This window comes from Lepidochelys kempii, chromosome 2 (genome assembly GCF_965140285.1).
Source record: "Lepidochelys kempii isolate rLepKem1 chromosome 2, rLepKem1.hap1, whole genome shotgun sequence".
Taxonomy (NCBI): Eukaryota; Metazoa; Chordata; order Testudines; family Cheloniidae; genus Lepidochelys; species Lepidochelys kempii.
Window position 1 is genome coordinate 109,936,791 of NC_136381.1, and position 16,979 is coordinate 109,953,769.

General features: G+C 41.4%; 1 protein-coding gene across 7 annotated transcripts in view; it reads right to left on the bottom strand.

Moving 5' to 3' along the window:
* The window catches only part of KDM1B (lysine demethylase 1B), a 45,858-nt gene that overhangs the window by 9,206 nt on the left and 19,673 nt on the right, over positions 1-16,979 (bottom strand). For 6 of the 7 annotated variants that reach the window (XR_012157309.2, XM_073331905.2, XM_073331906.2 and 3 more), the window contains 9 exons: positions 16,061-16,198; positions 13,393-13,564; positions 11,892-12,019; positions 8,803-8,934; positions 7,131-7,205; positions 5,526-5,642; positions 4,433-4,558; positions 2,720-2,842; positions 84-236 (listed from right to left, as the gene is read on the bottom strand). Coding sequence is in view for 6 of the 7 variants with exons in the window: in XM_073331905.2 (XP_073188006.1) it covers positions 84-236; positions 2,720-2,842; positions 4,433-4,558; positions 5,526-5,642; positions 7,131-7,205; positions 8,803-8,934; positions 11,892-12,019; positions 13,393-13,564; positions 16,061-16,198 (1,164 nt within the window). In the remaining variant the exon portion in view is untranslated. The remainder of the gene's footprint in view (positions 1-83; positions 237-2,719; positions 2,843-4,432; positions 4,559-5,525; positions 5,643-7,130; positions 7,206-8,802; positions 8,935-11,891; positions 12,020-13,392; positions 13,565-16,060; positions 16,199-16,979) is intronic. The other variant, XM_078851606.1, reaches the window with a different exon arrangement.

The following is a 16,979-nucleotide window of genomic DNA, read 5'->3' on the forward strand; positions in this document are numbered from 1 at the left end:
CTACCCAGCACTTAATCTCTTTTTTACAACAAATAAAAACTAAATTCTTGAACCAATTTTAGAATAATAATGAAGACATTTACCTCGCCAGCAAAGAAGATTGTTCCTTGAATGTCTTCAGCTATAACATCATAAGCCTCACCACTGCCACCTGTCTTTACAAAACTATATGCCATCTGGATCCAGGGATCTTTGTTCCATCGTGTAACGAAGTACTTTACTGGGTCTGGAACTTCCTGAATTATCAAGGAAATAAGTTATGCAGTATAATGGTGAGAGTTTATAGGAACCTCCAGTGAAGAATTATATTTGTTAAAATGCTTAACCTAATGTTTGAAATATTCAGGGTATACTCATGCAGCTTTGAACTTAGGAAATTTGAGAGTCTGCATAATACAAGGGTTGTAATGCTGCATACAGCTATATTTGGAGAAGAAACTCTTCTTCCCCCAGACGATATGCTTTGTATATTCTTCTGAACAGGTACAAGAAGCATCAGTTTACTAGTGATAACCTCAGGGTCAACATTACTATGCACAAAACTTTCTGCAACCAAGAGACTAAAGATCAACTTTGTGAAATAATGCTGAGATTTCTACAATAGTGGGGTACATCTTAGAAAGGACTCCTGGTGCAGCTTGTCTTTATAAACTGTAGTAACTGGTCCACCATGAAAGAAGTTTTACAGATAAGTTCTTCTGGTTGTATAAGATGGGGAGAAAACAATCAGACTGGCATGGAGACCAAATATTAATTTGCCACCTGTAAGTTCTTGAGAGGTCAGAATAGCAAGTAGGTGAACTTTTAATATGAATATAATTTGTTATAACAGCTGCTCACTCAAGTATATTTTCTGAGGAACAACTGAAAACTCAGGATTTCTTTAAGTGAATCACTTAAAAGTTAGCTATCAGTGTTATTTCTGTTGAGGCCATTAGCCTCATCCTTGCTGGTGTCTGCCAGCTTCATTAAAATCTCTCCCATCTAAGGGGTGGGGGGCTGGAAGTAAGCATGGACTCTGTATGCACCAACTATAAGGAAGGGCTCACACAAAGCATTAGAGCCACCAATGTACATCATGCATTACACAACACCTGAACTGCGTGACTAATTCAGACTAGAAAGCTCCAAACAAGATCCAAATTTCAAAATAATACAAATATGACAAAACAGTGGCAACATTTGTTTTACTCAAAGTTTACTCAACTCAAAGAATCCAGAGGTCGGTTTAGCCACTACTGGCTTGGCTACACTTGCGAGTTACAGTGCAATGAAGACTCCCCGGGCACACTAGCTCACTACCCATCCACACTGGCAAGGCACGTAGAGCGCTCTGACTCTGTAGCTACAGCGCTGCTGGTACTGCACCTCGGCGAGTGGAATAACCGTTTGCTGCGCCCTCGCTGGAGTGTTGTGGCACCAGTGTGAACGAGGTGTTGCTTTACTGCGCTCTGATCAGCCTCCAGAAATGGCTCATAATCCCCTTAAGTCAAGTGGCCACTTTTGTCATTGTTTTTGAATCGGCTGTAGGAATGCGGAAATGCCCGTTGAAAGCTGTTTCTGACAGCCGGCTGCTTATCTCCTCCGAGGCAAAGCAACCATTACTGCGGAATGCTGTGTGTGTGAGAGAGAGAGGGGCGGCGGAGGGAGAGGGGTCTGCTGCTTTCTGAACTTACAAGACAGCATGCTGACATGCTCTCAGCCCCGCCCACCAAACCCACTCTCTCTCCCCCCACATAGCCACAACACACTCCACCCCACCCCCCACATTTGAAAAGCACGTTATCACTTGCATGCTGGGATAGCTGCCCATAACGCACTGTGCCCAGTGCCAATGCAAGTGCTGCAAATATGGCCTCGCCAGTGCGCTTGAAGCTGTCAGTGTGGACAGACTGCAGGGCTTTCCCCTACTGCGCTCTACGAAGGTGGGTTTAACTCAAAGCGCTCTACATCTGCAAGTGTAGCCATGCCCTCAGTCTTCCTTAGCATCCAGCTATTAAAAATCAGAGCCACTCTAGAATATCGTGAGAGGAAAGTTCAGCCCTCCAGGGTTGGGTGCAAATGGTATTGCTAAGTAATGATCTCCTGCTTCCCCAGAATTGGCAAATAGTGTTTATAATAAATGTAGATATTAGTTATTATCTCAAAGGTGACCTGCTAAGAGAGCAAAGAGGACTTGTACCCAACAGATATACAAGGAAGGCGTGCCTCTTTTGTGTGTGTGGGGAGGTGGGGGTTTATTCTGCTTGGTTTTCACATCAGAAAGCCAGCTCTTGACTAGCCTATACAACTTTCTGTATGGATGGTGAACTAGTGGGATGATAACATCGGAAAGATCAAGGACATGACACCTGATTAACTGAGAAGCGATTTTTACTCAGACTGTTTAAACTTTGTTTGGTTTTTCTTAATGCCTCTAACCAAAACATGTGGAAGAAAAACTTCCATTTGGTTTACATTTTACCAACCCTACTTCTTCAATTCAGGCCCATGATAGCTCCCAATTTCCCTTTCTGTGATCACAGAAGATCAGACTTGACAATCCTGATATTTCTCAGACAAAAGACAGGCAGAAAAACACACACATACACATGTTTCAGACCTTCTTTATACATCATAGAGAAGTAATAAAAGGGCGCAAACTTTTTGTTTCTTTGCAGGTCCCTCTTTAAATCTCTGGCAAGTTAATTCTTCTTTGACGGAAACAGACTTCTCTTACCTGCTCCTTAAACAGTTCTCGAAGTACAGTCATGCACAGTTGTAGTACTTGTTTGTCATCTAAATTCTTAATGGTTGTCACAGCATCTCCAGTAACTACTGACATTAGAACACTATATTTACCCTAGAATCAAAACATTAACATTTGATATCATTTCAGAAATACTAACCATGTCTAGAAAGTCACTTAAATTACTACTGTCCCCAACAGACAGTCAGTGGGGAAAATTAACTTTTTTTTTGGACCAAGTCAGTTATGATCCCAAAGAAAGTTCATCCTCTGTAGTTTTTACTCTCAGATATGAAAAAACTAGAAGTCAGAGGATAATATAGAACTTTATTAGATAGAGTTAGTCCTTTTTAGAATAGTGCAGAATTAACTGGAACACATATATTTGTCAGCCTAAATAATACACAAAGGATGTTAACATGCTTACATTCATGCATAAAAGTCACATTTTCAGTGCCAGATCTGATCTCCTGTTCAATGCTAACGCTCCACTGCCAACTTCAAGAGACGGAAACAAGAAGAGGCCCCACTAGGATGCTAGTCATTACGGGTCTGAGACAAAGCCCACTGAAGTCCACGGAAGTCTTTATATTTACTTGACCGGGGTTTGGCTCAGGCACCAAATGTTCTGCTCTAAAACAGCTGTGGTCCTGCTTACCTGTTACCACAAAACTCAGCTATCAGGAGTTTCAAAAGTGAAAGAGCAGTGGCTACAGAATATCGCAGAAGGCCTCATCTCGCTCACAGTGTGCCATTCCTCCCTCTCCTCTTTATGGGGCAATTAACCTACCATCATTACTAACCTAGAGAACAATTTGCTACATAAGAATTACTCCAGAAGCTCCTATTTATCCTCAAAAACCCCCTCCACCAGCACACTGAATCTTTCTGCAGGAGTAACTTCTCAAATACTGGCAGGTGCCTTTTCTAAAGGTCAGCCAGGAACACATGATTACAGGACATTGTCTTCATAGGGTCTCTTGGAAAAGCCAGCAAGTTACAGAAAGCTCTTTACTTGTTCACAAAAAGTAGTAGATAAAAGGGCAAGGTACACTGAGAGTAAAAGGGGAGGGGGTAGACATGCTGTCAAACCACAGGCTGGAGTTGGTATCAAAATCCATAGCTTTGAACTGACCTTACAGCCTTATTATTGTTATGGGTGAAGCCAATCTGACTGCAGTGGTGTCAGCCTACGGGTCCAATCTACGAGCCTGATTCTCTATCCCCCTCACTGGTTTAAAATGATTACACAAGATGTAGGGAAAACAGAGAACCAAGACTTATGTTCCTAAGATGAAAACTGAATTCCTCATTCTTTCTACACCATTCATTACAACAATCTGTATTCAAATTCCATAGACTTGGCTGTGGAACAGCACTTCAGTATATATCACCCCAGTGCCTTTATCTGGCTCAAGAAGCCCAAATCTTTCAGACCTAAAACAAGGACAGCCTAGTTGCATAAGGATCGCTCTGCAGCCAGTCTTGAAAAGTGTCTCCTACTTACTACAAAGCAATGCTTTAAAAAGAGTCTTGTCAATTCACAATCTGTTCTTCTCCTACAGAAAAATACCGGTCCCATTTTTCTAATAGCAAGGGAGCAAACAGCAAAGAAAACCTCCATTATTGCACTTGGGTTTCAAACTGAAATTTGTAAGAGACAATTGAAAATACTGACATTCCACCATATACAGCATATGGTACCTGTGGATCCATGTCATAGAAGACACTGAAGAGCCCACGTTTGCTGGAACTAGGTGGAACGTGACCAAAAAAATCAGCTCCTTGAATTTTGCTGTCCCAGAATCTATAAGGAAACTGCAAGGCAACCTAGAGAGAGAGAAAAGATTCAGTCAGAGAGAATTTCACATTACAGAATTTGTAACCTGCCTCGTACCTCCGTATTTAAAACGTTTCTCTCTCTCTCTTTCCCCTCAACCTCAGGTACCCAAATATGCTAGGTAGGATATTTGGGTCTTTTTCTTTATCAAGAAAGAAGAGTGGTATAAAACTTTTGCTATCTCAGATTAAAAAAGCACAAATCTGAGTAATGTTGGTAATCCATTTGGCTACAGAAAACCTTGGGCAAGATACTGTGCTCTTATGAGGCACTACACAGAACTCATAGCCCAGAGGGATGGTTGCCCTGTAGGGTGCAGCAATGCCTGGAAGTTCTGCAATGCTGTGTGCCCTTGGCACAGTCGTCCTGCCAGCCCCACCCCCAGCACACAAGGATTGGTGAATGTGAAGGGAACCTCAGAGATAGTTTTACGCACTAGTGGGGGAAGGGAGAATCCTCCCCAGGGCAAATACGGGGCTTTTAGTGTCTCTTTATGCCACTCTGGCCCTTTTGCCTGACAAAGGAACTGGAGTGGGTGGATATCACCCCTTATGTCTGTTAGACTTAGTACTCTACCATACACATTGTTCAAATATAGGCAAAAAGTTTAAAGACCAGCAGTGATTTTCTACAAAATAATTTGTTTAAAAAAACATGGTTAAATTAGGATGGAAAACGAAAGGGAAAGAAAAATGTATATATAGGATCCAGATACCATTTTGCTCTTCTATGCTTGATTTATTTATTTAAATGTATGTTGTGCAGGTTAAAAAAAAATTAAGAAAGTAAATATCACAATACACATACCCAGGCATACCCACAGCAGCTCTATGCTTATAGCATGAAAGTAAATTATGCTACAGGATGCAAGTCAGAATCATCCTACTAAGAGGCTCAAAGCACTTGATGCTCATTTTCTTTCCCATAAGTAAAAAGTAATTTTAATTAATTATGTACCTTCTCAATGACTCCTGCTCCCAAACTGTTAATGGCTTTCATTTTTCTTTCTGGCAGTGGTGGATTAAACTGAATGGCATTTTTCTGAAGAAGGGCCAGTGGCACAGTAACCAAAACCTATGGAAGAATAAAGAATCATGATCACAACAATAGCAAAAGCTTTACAAAGCATTAAGACTAATCTCTCATTGAAAGTACCCATTGTTCTTAAAAAGAAAAGGAGGACTTGTGGCACCTTAGAGACTAACAAATTTATTAGAGCATAAGCTTTCGTGAGCTACAGCTCACTTCATCGGACTGCATGCATCCAATGAAGTGAGCTGTAGCTCACAAAAGCTTATGCTCTAATAAATTTGCTAGTCTCTAAGGCGCCACAAGCCCTCCTTTTCTTTTTGCGGATACAGACTAACACGGCTGTTACTCTGAAACTCATTGTTCTTGTAACAGAACAAAGATGAGGAGGCACAATTCTCCCAGGGCAACTCGGGGTTAATGTCTACTGTCACTGCACATTAATGGCAGCCATGTCACACATTCAGGGGAGAACAGACTCCTCAGTACAGTGGTTCTCAAGATGTAGTCTGGAGAGTGACTTACAACACAGTGTTGAACTATGCTAACAGTAAAAACAACGAGGAGTCTTTGGGGCACCTTAGAGACTAACCAATTTATGGTTTTACCCCATGAAAGCTTATGCCCAAATAAATTGGTTAGTCTCTAAGGTGCCACAAGGACTCCTCGTTGTTTTTGCTCACAGAGACTAACACAGCTACCCCTCTGAAACCTGTCACTATGCTAACAGTAGTAATGCTTCCTGATAGTTATAGTTCTAGAGTTTCCAAGTGGCTTTTTCGATTACTTTTCTCTACACCCTGCACAACAGCTTCATGTCTTATTCTTCTGGGCTTTTCTGTGGTGTAAATTCAGCCTTGATCAAAGCACACGCCCTCAAAATTTGAGAAGAAGCAAGCCTGGGCAGATTAGAGCAGTTGGAGCGATAGGAAATGAGGGGAGAGTCAGTAGTAAAGTGTAAAGTCCTATTCCCAGAGAAAGGGAGTAAAAAGGCTAGATATATATGTATCTGGGTGAAATATAAATGTAAAAATAGGAGGGAGGTTGGAGTGGGGAATGTAACCAAACAGCTGTCACTAAAGCAAGCTGATTTTCATCTGGTCTCTTTTATATTGTCCTAATACTGACATCAGAATATTAGATTGACTCTTACAAATAGTTATTTAAGTCTAAATAAAAATATACTACTCTTACTAGTGCATTATGAAATATCAGTGTTATTAAAACAACCATCAAAATAAGCAAACAGAGGACGCTTCATCAGCCGTTAATCTTAGATATTTTTAAAACTGTGTGTTTCACTTATTTGCAAAATTCAGGTAATTCTGAATAGGTCATTTGTTCAAATGAGCGAGTTTCCACAGTATATATAAATTAGCATTCCAAACTTAAACATGCCCAGTGAAAAACGGTCACTATATTAACCAAACATGGGTCACTGAACAATTAAGTTGTAAAAATATACAGATTTTATTTTTAACCTCTAAAGAATCTATGATCTAAATATAGATAAACTTGAAACATACTTGTTACCTTTTGTGCTGTCCACACAGTTCCATCTGCTGTAGTGACCTGGACTTCTTCCCCAGAATAGTCTATACTGTGTACCTGGTTTGCAAAGGGAAAGTAATGGTGATACACCAAAAATTCTATGAAATTATACAGTCCACATTCAGAGGATAGCAAATTATTACAAGTCTATAAACGTCACTTCCGGATACGTTAGCTCCCGTATTTGATGCAGAAGAGCACGTTAATCAGAAAAACTAGCCACTGTGGAAAAAGGGAACCTGAAACAGTTGTTCACTGTTCAAATGAAGCAATTCATAATATGATAAGGAGGAGAACTATGTTATACACAGTTCTCTCAAGATTATCCCTGCGTTCCCAGAAATGGTAAGGGTAGAAGTCAAACAGTTTATTAGTACGAATGCTAACGCTAAGGAGTCTGATACATGAAAGAAGGGAAAATATATGTTTTTAAAGTCAAGTTAGTTACAAACGTGACTTTTTCAAGAACAAACTTTATGTACTTGCTAAATATTATGATTAGCTTAGTCAGACATTTTAGACCGGGGTGGGTAAACTTTTTGGGCCAAGGGCCACATCTGGCTGGGGAAATTGTATGCAGGGCTGGGGCAGGGGGTTGGGGTGCAGCATGCGGGGTGCAGCAGGGGGCTCAGGGCAGGGAGTTGGGGTGCGGGGTGCAGCAGGGGGCTCAGGGCAGGGGATTGGGGTGCAGGAGGGGTGCGAGGTGCAGGCAGGGAGTTGCGGGGCGGGGGGCAGGGTGCAGGAGGGGTTCGGGCTCCGGCCCATCACCACTTACCTAAAGCACAGAGCTTCGCGCGCTGCCCTTGCCATGCCTCCAGGTACTTCCCCCAAAGTTCCTATTGGTCACGGTTCCTTGTTCCTGGCCAATGAGAGCTGGGGAGGCGGTGCTTGGAGGCAAGGGCAATGCACAGAGCCCTCTGCCCCCACACCCCCAGCGCCCCAGGGATGTGGTGCCGGCCACTTCTGAGAGCGGCGCAGGGCCTGCTGCACCATGGGGGGCAATCCTGCGGGCAGATCCAAAGCCCTGAGGGGCTGGATCTGGCCCGTGGGCCATAGTTTGCCCAACCCTGTTTTAGACTATGCCTCTAGGATGCAGATATCCAACTACATTTCCAGTATCACAGGTTTGCTATAAATAGAATCACTTGCTAACAATTGAGATGAAATCTAAACAACACTGAAATTATATAGAAATAATTAAAAAATAAAGCTTCTTCCTGTTCCGTCACATCGAAAAAAGTTATAGTTATCTCAAAACCAGATTTGTTTGTGGAATATGAAGAGATGCTTGTATGCTTCAAAGCTAATACTCTCTCATTACCTTCACTGCGGGACAACCTTGACTGGACAACAGGGAATGAGAGAACCCCAGAGCATACGTACAGCAGGATGTGAGGTGCCTCCCTTCAATACCTTCTTCAGTCCTCTGCTTAATCACTGGCTGGGCAAAGCCAGCCGATTGATTGCCAGGTGCTCCTCTTCCCCCATTTAAACTAGCCTAGGCATTTCAAAAGCCTCTTTATCTCCAGTTAGTTCCTCCCCACCCCTCCCGCCTGCTCCCTCCCTCCCTCTCCTTGGTTGTAGCTTAGGAGCTGTGCCTCTTATGATGATGCGAGTCTGACCAATCCCCTGACACCATCACTTTACAACTCACCGGAAGCTTAAGTCGAATGTCAACACCTTCAGCCAGTTTATCTATGATGGTAGAATACCCTGGCGTTAAAAGGGTGTGATCTCCAGCAAACTGGGCAAAAAATTCATTGTGGTCCCATGAGCGTGCAGATACCTGTGGACAGAATACAACAGGTTGTGTCTACCTGTCGGGAGACAACATGTAAGCTTTATAAAAGCCATACATGTAGAGGAAGCCAAAGTGGTTTCTTCCATACCAGGGGATCAGATGCCAGCAAATTTTTTATTTAAATGAGGCTACGCTATGCAAATCGTCTAATTAAGCAAAATGACACAATCTGGATAGGTTACTAGGCGATACCCTACTGAGAACATCATTTGGCACAGTGCAAGAGCAGCACTGTGAAAAAGATTGGTGTATAGGCATAAAACATTTTAGATACTAGTAAAAGGTGTTTTCCGACCGAAACAAGGGTATACAGCTATCCAATCTCTCAAATGATTAGATGCTACAGTGTTATTATACCGGTAAGGGTTTTTAAGCATTAACACTCAGATAACAGAATATAAAGAAAAGGAGTACTTGTGGCACCTTAGAGACTAACACATTTATTTGAGCATAAGCTTTCGTGAGCTACAGCTCACTTCATCGGACGCATACAGTGGAAAATATAGTGGGGAGATTTTATATACACAGAGAACATGAAACAATTGGTGTTACCATACAGACTGTAACAAGTGTGATCAGGAAAGGTGAGCAATTACCAGCAGGAGAGCGTGGGGTGGGCGTGGGGAACCTTTTGGAGTGATAATCAAGGTGGGCCATTTCCAGCAGTTTACAAGAACATTAGGAGGGAAATAAACAAGGGGAAATAGTTTTACTTTGTGTAATGACACATCCACTCCCAGTCTTTATTCAAGCCTAATGTAATGGTGTCCAGTTTGCAAATTAATTCCAATTCAGCAGTCTCTCGTTGGAGTCTGTTTTTCAAGTTTTTTATGTTGAAGAATTGCCACTTTTAGGTCTGTAATCGAGTGACCAAAGAGATTGAAGTGTTCTCCCACTGGTTTTTGAATGTTGTAATTCTTGACGTCTGATTTGTGTCCATTTATTCTTTTACGTAGAGACTGTCCGATTTGGCCAATGTACATGGCAGAGGGGCATTGCTGGCACCTGATGGCATATATCACATTGATAGATGTGCAGGTGAACGAGCCTCTGATAGTGTGGTTGATGTGATTAGGCCCTATGATGGTGTCCCCTGAATAGATATGTGGACACAGTTGGCAGTGGGCTTTGTTGCAAGGATAGGTTCCTGGGTTAGTGTTTTTGTTGTGTGGTTGCTGGTGAGTATTTGCTTCAGGTTGGGGGGCTGTCTGTAAGCGAGGACTGGCCTGCCTGCAGAGTGAAAGGCTAAACAGAATGCAAGTGTGCGATTCTAAAAACCACTCATATCAAAGATGCTTGAAAGATGCTTGAAATGGCAAACTTTGTCCTAAGAGAGGTAATGAATAAATCTCTGGGGTTTGCTTTTAAGGTCAGTGGATTGGTGCCACTACAAAGTTAACAAGCATGATTACATGAGATTTAAAAACACAGGGTGAAATTGTTGACTCCTTTGAAGTCAACAGCAAAACTCCCAAAACATATGGCTGAAAAATACTAGGGGGAGGGAAAGAGGTATGAAATGGTTCTCAGCAAACTGGACAGGAAGTAAAAGTAAACGTACGTCATCCATTGGGTTCCCATTGAAAATGAAAGTATTCTACTACTAAAAGAATAAAAATATAATGCAGCAGCTATGTTAATTATTATCACTTTTAATATCACAATAAAGTAGAACCTCAGTTATGAACGCCAGAGTTAAGAACTGATCAGTCGACCACACACCTCATTTGGAACCGAAGTACACAATCAGGCAGCAGCACAGACAAAACAAAACAAAAAAACCAAATACAGTACAGTACTGTGTTATATGTAAACTACTAAAAAAATAAAGGGAAAGCAGCATTTTTCTTCTGCATTGTAAAGTTTCAAAGCTGTATTAACTCAATGTTCAGTTGTAAACTTTTGAAAGAACCACAACGTTTTGTTCAGTTACGAACAACCTCCATTCCTAAGATGTTCATAACTCTGAGGTTCTATTGTATTCTCAGGTGCTACAGATAATTTGTCCAATAATATTTCACAGCAACTAATACAACACTAGAAAACTGACTACTGCAGGTAAAATGATACATGTAAATACATATGTGCATCACATACACTATATTGCCAGTACAACACAGCAGTGTTCCCTCTAATTTTTTACGTCCATGTGCGGAATGAATTTTATTATGTGCATCAATATGGGGCAGAGGTTTGGGGTGTGAGGGGATGAGGGCTCTGGCTGGGGGTGCGGGCTCTGGGTGGGGCTCAGGTAGAGGGTTGGGGTGTGGGAGGATGAGGGCTCTGGGGATGAGGGATTCGGGGTGCAGGCTGTCCCCAGGCTGCAGTGGGGAGAGAACAGACTCCCCCCAACCCTCTCTCGCTGCAGCAGCTCGGGGCCGGGGGAGAGGAGTCTCTCCCCCGGCTGCAGCAGCTCCAGCGTGGATGGGCCAGGCTGGGGGAGGGGCTCCTTTCCCCCAGCCGCAGCAAGTCTGTGGCAGATCCATGCTGAGGCTGGTGGGGAGGGGCGCTTCTCCCCGCTGGTCCCAGCACAGACCTGCAGCGGCCAGCGGGGAGGGCCATGGCTTAGAGGGACCTTAGCATCACAGTGAAATTTGCATTCTGTGATCACCACTTGCAGTAATCATTTGGGTATGTAGATCAAAAGCTACTTTTCAAAACCCAGTTTCCACTATAGCAGAGGAATTTACCTCACATTTTGCAGTGACCACTTGGGTGTAAGGTTCAAACTGGAGGTGAATTTCTTTGAGAGGGGAGTGCTATTATCTCAGTTTTAGTGATGAGAACTGAGGCACAGAGAAGTTACCCAGGAGGTCTGAGGTGGAGCAGGGAACTGAACTCCTTGTTTCCTAAATTCCAGGATAGTGCCCTAGACATTAGATTATCCTTCCCTTCTCTCTATTTCTAAGTTACATCACATATTTAATCAATCATGCACTCACCTGATGGAGGTCACTGCCACAGGCGTACTCCAAGTTACTGAGGTGGAACTGTAGTACCTTTTCCTCCAGATCACTGAACTGGATACCTGACTCCTGAATAAAAGCCTTATAGATCTCCTGTATCTTCTCTGTACAGGAACAGATTTACAATAAAAATGTAAAATAGATGATCGCAGTTCATTGTTCTCTGACTCTCACAAGTTTGCAAGTTAGCTATTAATACTCATCCAAATTTACTTCTTATGTCGTGAAAAAGCTGCTACAGAATATATGCCAGCAAGATCTCTCTCATGTGATCAGATGAAACCCTAAATTTGAGTTCAGATTAAAATAAATTTGATTTCAGACACAGATCTCAAGGGAGTGTATGTTTCCCAAGAACTGCTCTCAAAAAGAGAGAGTAGACGTTACTGTCAACCTCAGAAAAAAATCTGGTTAAAAATAGGAGCCATGTGGGATAACCAACATAGACAGCAGAGAAATTCATTGTTCAGCTATCATCAGTACAACATGCTGCAGTGATGTGGTTTAAATGACACTCATTCCCCAAGGCTAATTCATCCAAAATAAATAAATAAATAGAAAACCCCAAAACAAACAGAAAACAACAACTCATGAATACTACTCCGAATGCCACCTTCTATAGCATTCTGTGTAATTTTCACTAAAGCAAAAGATTTGAGAGCCTTGGGGCCTGATTCAAAGCTCACTGAAGCCAATGGATTCTCTTCATTGTTTTCCAGTGGGCTTTGGATCAGGCCCTTACTCTGTGTGTACTCATCATAGAAAAAAAGAGCAGAACTATATTCTGAAAATGTAATTAAAAAAATAAAATCACAGCTGCCCTGACCGTCTCTATCCAACCGAAACTGCTTAGGGTATGTCTACACTGCAATTAGACACCCGCGGCTGGCCTATGCCAGCTGTCTTGGGTTCGTGCTAAGGGGCTGTTTAGCTGCAGTGTAGACATTCAAGATCGGGCTGGAGCCCGTACTCTAGGACCCCATGATGTAGGAAGGTCCCAGAGGTTGGCTCAACGTCTACACCACAATTAAAAATCCCATTAACTTGAGCCCCATGAGCCCAAGTCAGCTGGCACGGATCAGTCGTGGGTGTGTAACTGCAGTGTAGACATACCCTTAGAGACAAACTAGTGGTAGTACCAAAGCCAAGGACAAGTATATTAAAAATGGCCAAACTATGAAAACAACTGATCTAATCTCCTATGTTACTATCAATGTAGGGAAAAAAAAATCACCCTTCAAATGAGATATGGTATGGCCTACAACTCGAGGGTGAAATCCTGGCTCCACTGAATTCAGTGACAAAGCTCCCATTTACTTCAATGGAGCCTCGAAGTTTAAGGCCAACCATACATACAAATATTCAGAATCCCCAAATTATGTACAAAATGAAAGGCAAATTAGCATAAAAGCCCCCTTATTTTTATGGCTATGAAAACTGTCAACACCTCTGGTGTCCAGGACAACTCCTCCCTTACCTCCAAGAGGGACATCTTGATGTTGGGTCTTATCTTTTCTCCATTCTGAGACAACATCCAGGATGGCATTGAAATGAAAGTCCATGCGCTTATCTATAGTAGGGTCAGTTATCCTTCCACCTTCTTGGATCAAATCACATCTCTCCCCTAGTTTGTGCATTTTAATACCAAGCTTCAAAAGAAAGTTAAAAATGAATAAGCGTAAAATTTCTATGGGGAAAACTTCACTTTCTAAGCTACTCAAGTACATATTAAAAAGAAGGGTAAATCCTTAGGAATAAGGCACTGTTGCTAACATGGAGTTTTTGCACACTTTAAACAACTGGTCAGGTTAGACATGAATCTCAACCTCTTAAAATAATACAAAAATTTAGTTCTGAATGGAACTTGAAACTCAGCAGTTAAACCAAGCCTATGACTTTTAAGCAACAATACATCAAAGGCAGTACAAAAATCCAAAGATTAGGAAATGGTAAAACTAAAGAGTCGCACACTTTGTTGCTTCTGTAGGCAGAGTGCACTGCACACAGCAGGAGCTCCTTCTGTTCCTCAACATACACCCCACAAACTCTGTGTCCCACCCTTCCATCCCACTCTATTTCAGAGACTCACAGCAACCTCTTGGCCCCTTCCCTCATGCCAGGGGCTCCGTGTGTCCTCCATGCTGCTGAGTCTGCCAACCAGAAGCCAGGGGCTCCGTGTGTCCACCATTTTCCCCTTCCAGTTTTCACCAATATCAATATGGTTTTGCCCATAGAGGACTAAAACATTCCCTGAATGTTCTGGAATTGATCAGATGTTCAATAATTCAATAATTATTGCATTATAGACAGAAAGACAGACAGAGATGCCATTGAGTTGAGTGTTAAACCTTGCTTTGCTTGGCCAATATTTTTTTTTAAAGTCAGAGTAAAGAGTTCACATGTTTCACAGAGTCCAAGTGAAACAGTTACTTGGAGATGTAGCACAAATTCTTTTCAATGCACTTTTACCTAATCAGAGATATGGCCTAAGATTTCCCCATTTTACCCACTTATCCTGTGAGACCCTGGGCTGCTTCCCACTGCAGGTCTCTTTTCAAAATACAGATCTATTTTTTAAAAAGTAAAAAATACCCTAAATAAATGATCACACACTATTACTCAACATATGAGCTCCCTCTGGGTATTCAGAGGCCATCCTTTTCTAATTAAAATAAGGTTTTGCTATTTCCCCCATTATTCTTCCCAGTGCCATAGAGCATTGGATAGTTGCAGGAAAATGAGCTGGATTTTCTCCTGGCTCTGGGTCTCCAGAAGACTAGTTTGCTAAGTTCCACTTGCAAAAACTCAGTCTGGGATCTGAACATAAAGCTGCCTTGGAGTTTGCAATGCTGGCAGTGAGAAAACACCTCTTTACTGGTAGCCTGTGTGGATTTCATCTGGAAGTCACTGAGAGACAGTATCCAGGAATCCCCACAATGCCATAAAACCACACATTAAGGTCAGTTGGGGCTTATAGTTGAAAACTATTGCCAACTCCAGTATAAGGGCTTATCTCTACTACAACCACCAAGCTGCTGGGGACTCTTACAACATTATCCGCAGTTGCAGGCAAAAACCATGGCTTCTTCTTGCAGGTGGTGCCTAGCCATTTTTATTTTAGCTATATGCCTGACACCGTGCTAACACCCTGCTCTGTCCAAGGTTGTAGCACTAATCAAAGACATGGTTACCATACAGATGTCACTTACAAGACAGAATTATGTTTTAATCACACCAACCATGTCATAAATTGGGTCACCAGATGTGGTTGTTATTGCAATACAGATGGGCCCTAACGTTCTCAAACTTGATAAACTCTTATGCTTTTCAGACTGACCATTTCTCCATATATGGATTAGTACTACTAAGGATTGTTATGAAAGTGATGTTTTTCTATGGAGGTCAATTTGGTTGCTACGAGTTAGAATAGCATTTCATCAGAATCTCTTGTTCTAACCCATTAAGTTGAGAACTTTCTCTATTAACTTGGTTCACCTAAGAGATGGACTACAGATACTTTGAGCAGAACATCTCTGAGCTAGTTATTTCTTCACCTCCTTTCCTGAATTAGTGTGGACAATAATTTCATTTGAATTGTGTACTGCAAGATCTTCAATTAAAAATTTGTACTCTGAAAACACTTTTGTCTTTTGCTTCATTTATAGTTAAAACGTGGCATAGATCCAACTTAATTGTATTTAAAGAGCCATTCAAGACAATAAATACATATATAGTACTCTGTCTGAAAGGTAGTACTTGAAACTAAGGATTTTTCCTATTCTTTAGAATTCATATAGAACTTAAATGTACCAGAGAAATAATTACAATCATAAATAAGAGCAGCCTTACCACAAGGAATTCTATTGTGAGGGAGCATTTGGTTTGTTTGGTTGTTTTTTTAAGATGACTAATGTTAAAACGGAGATATTTTAAAGAAACAAATTATTTTAAGGTTAGCTCAGTCATTACTCTGATTATAAGAGGCTGACCCACCTAATTCCTGGAAGGAAACTTTTATATTCAGAAATATTAACTCATGTGGAGCAAAACCACGGCACTCACACATATATACATGCCTACATGGCTTTGTAATTAGTCCATTTTCACTGACAATAATGCATAACCATTGCAGGGAAGAAACCCACTTGCTCACACATTAGTGCTATCGGGTTGTTGACACAGCCATTGACAATCTGTGCTCCTTTTCCTACGGTGACTCCTTTGAAAGTCTTATCGTCCCACACACGCCCGCCAATTCTGTCTTTTGCTTCTAGCACAATGACCTGTAACACAAACATAGCTTAGGAAGCTGTCAGAGAAGATATTTTAAAAACACTTATCTAGGCTCCAGGATAAAGACAAAATTAAGCTGCTTAGTTATGTTATTGAGCTTAATACTTTACTTTGTTGATAAATGGACACTAATGGAGCAGACCTTCCATTCATGTTTCTCAAATTGTCATTTAAAGGTTACTTTAAAGAGATACATACACACTCACACAGTTATAAAACAAAGGCTCATTTACACTTTAGCCAAAATTAATACCTTAATAAAACTAGGCTTAAGCATATTATCATTTGCTTTTTTCAACATCTACAAGGTGAAAAAACTTCCAATTTTTCAGCTTTAGGGAAAGGTGCTCCAGTTGTCCAAGTTAATATATGTTGACCTTTTGCTGCTTCTTTTAAAATACATTTAATGTACATTTCACATACTGAAAATAAATATTTTCTAAAGCGATAAGCAATATTTTCAATTAAAACTGTTTTTGCTGTTTGATATTAATATAATTCATTGCAAGATACATTTCTGCATGACTGAAACAATGCAGCTGAAGGACAACATGCATTCCGTGATTCAACAATCATGGAATGGGCTGAAAATGAGGCAGAATTCCAGCCTTCTGGATTGTGATGCTGTGTATAAGAAAGTTGACCATTTATATCACTGTTTCAGAGTAGCAGCCATGTTAGTCTGTATCCGCAAAAAGAAAAGGAGGATTTGTGGCACCTTAGAGACTAACCAATTTATTGGCGCATAAGCTTTCGTGAGCTACAGCTCAC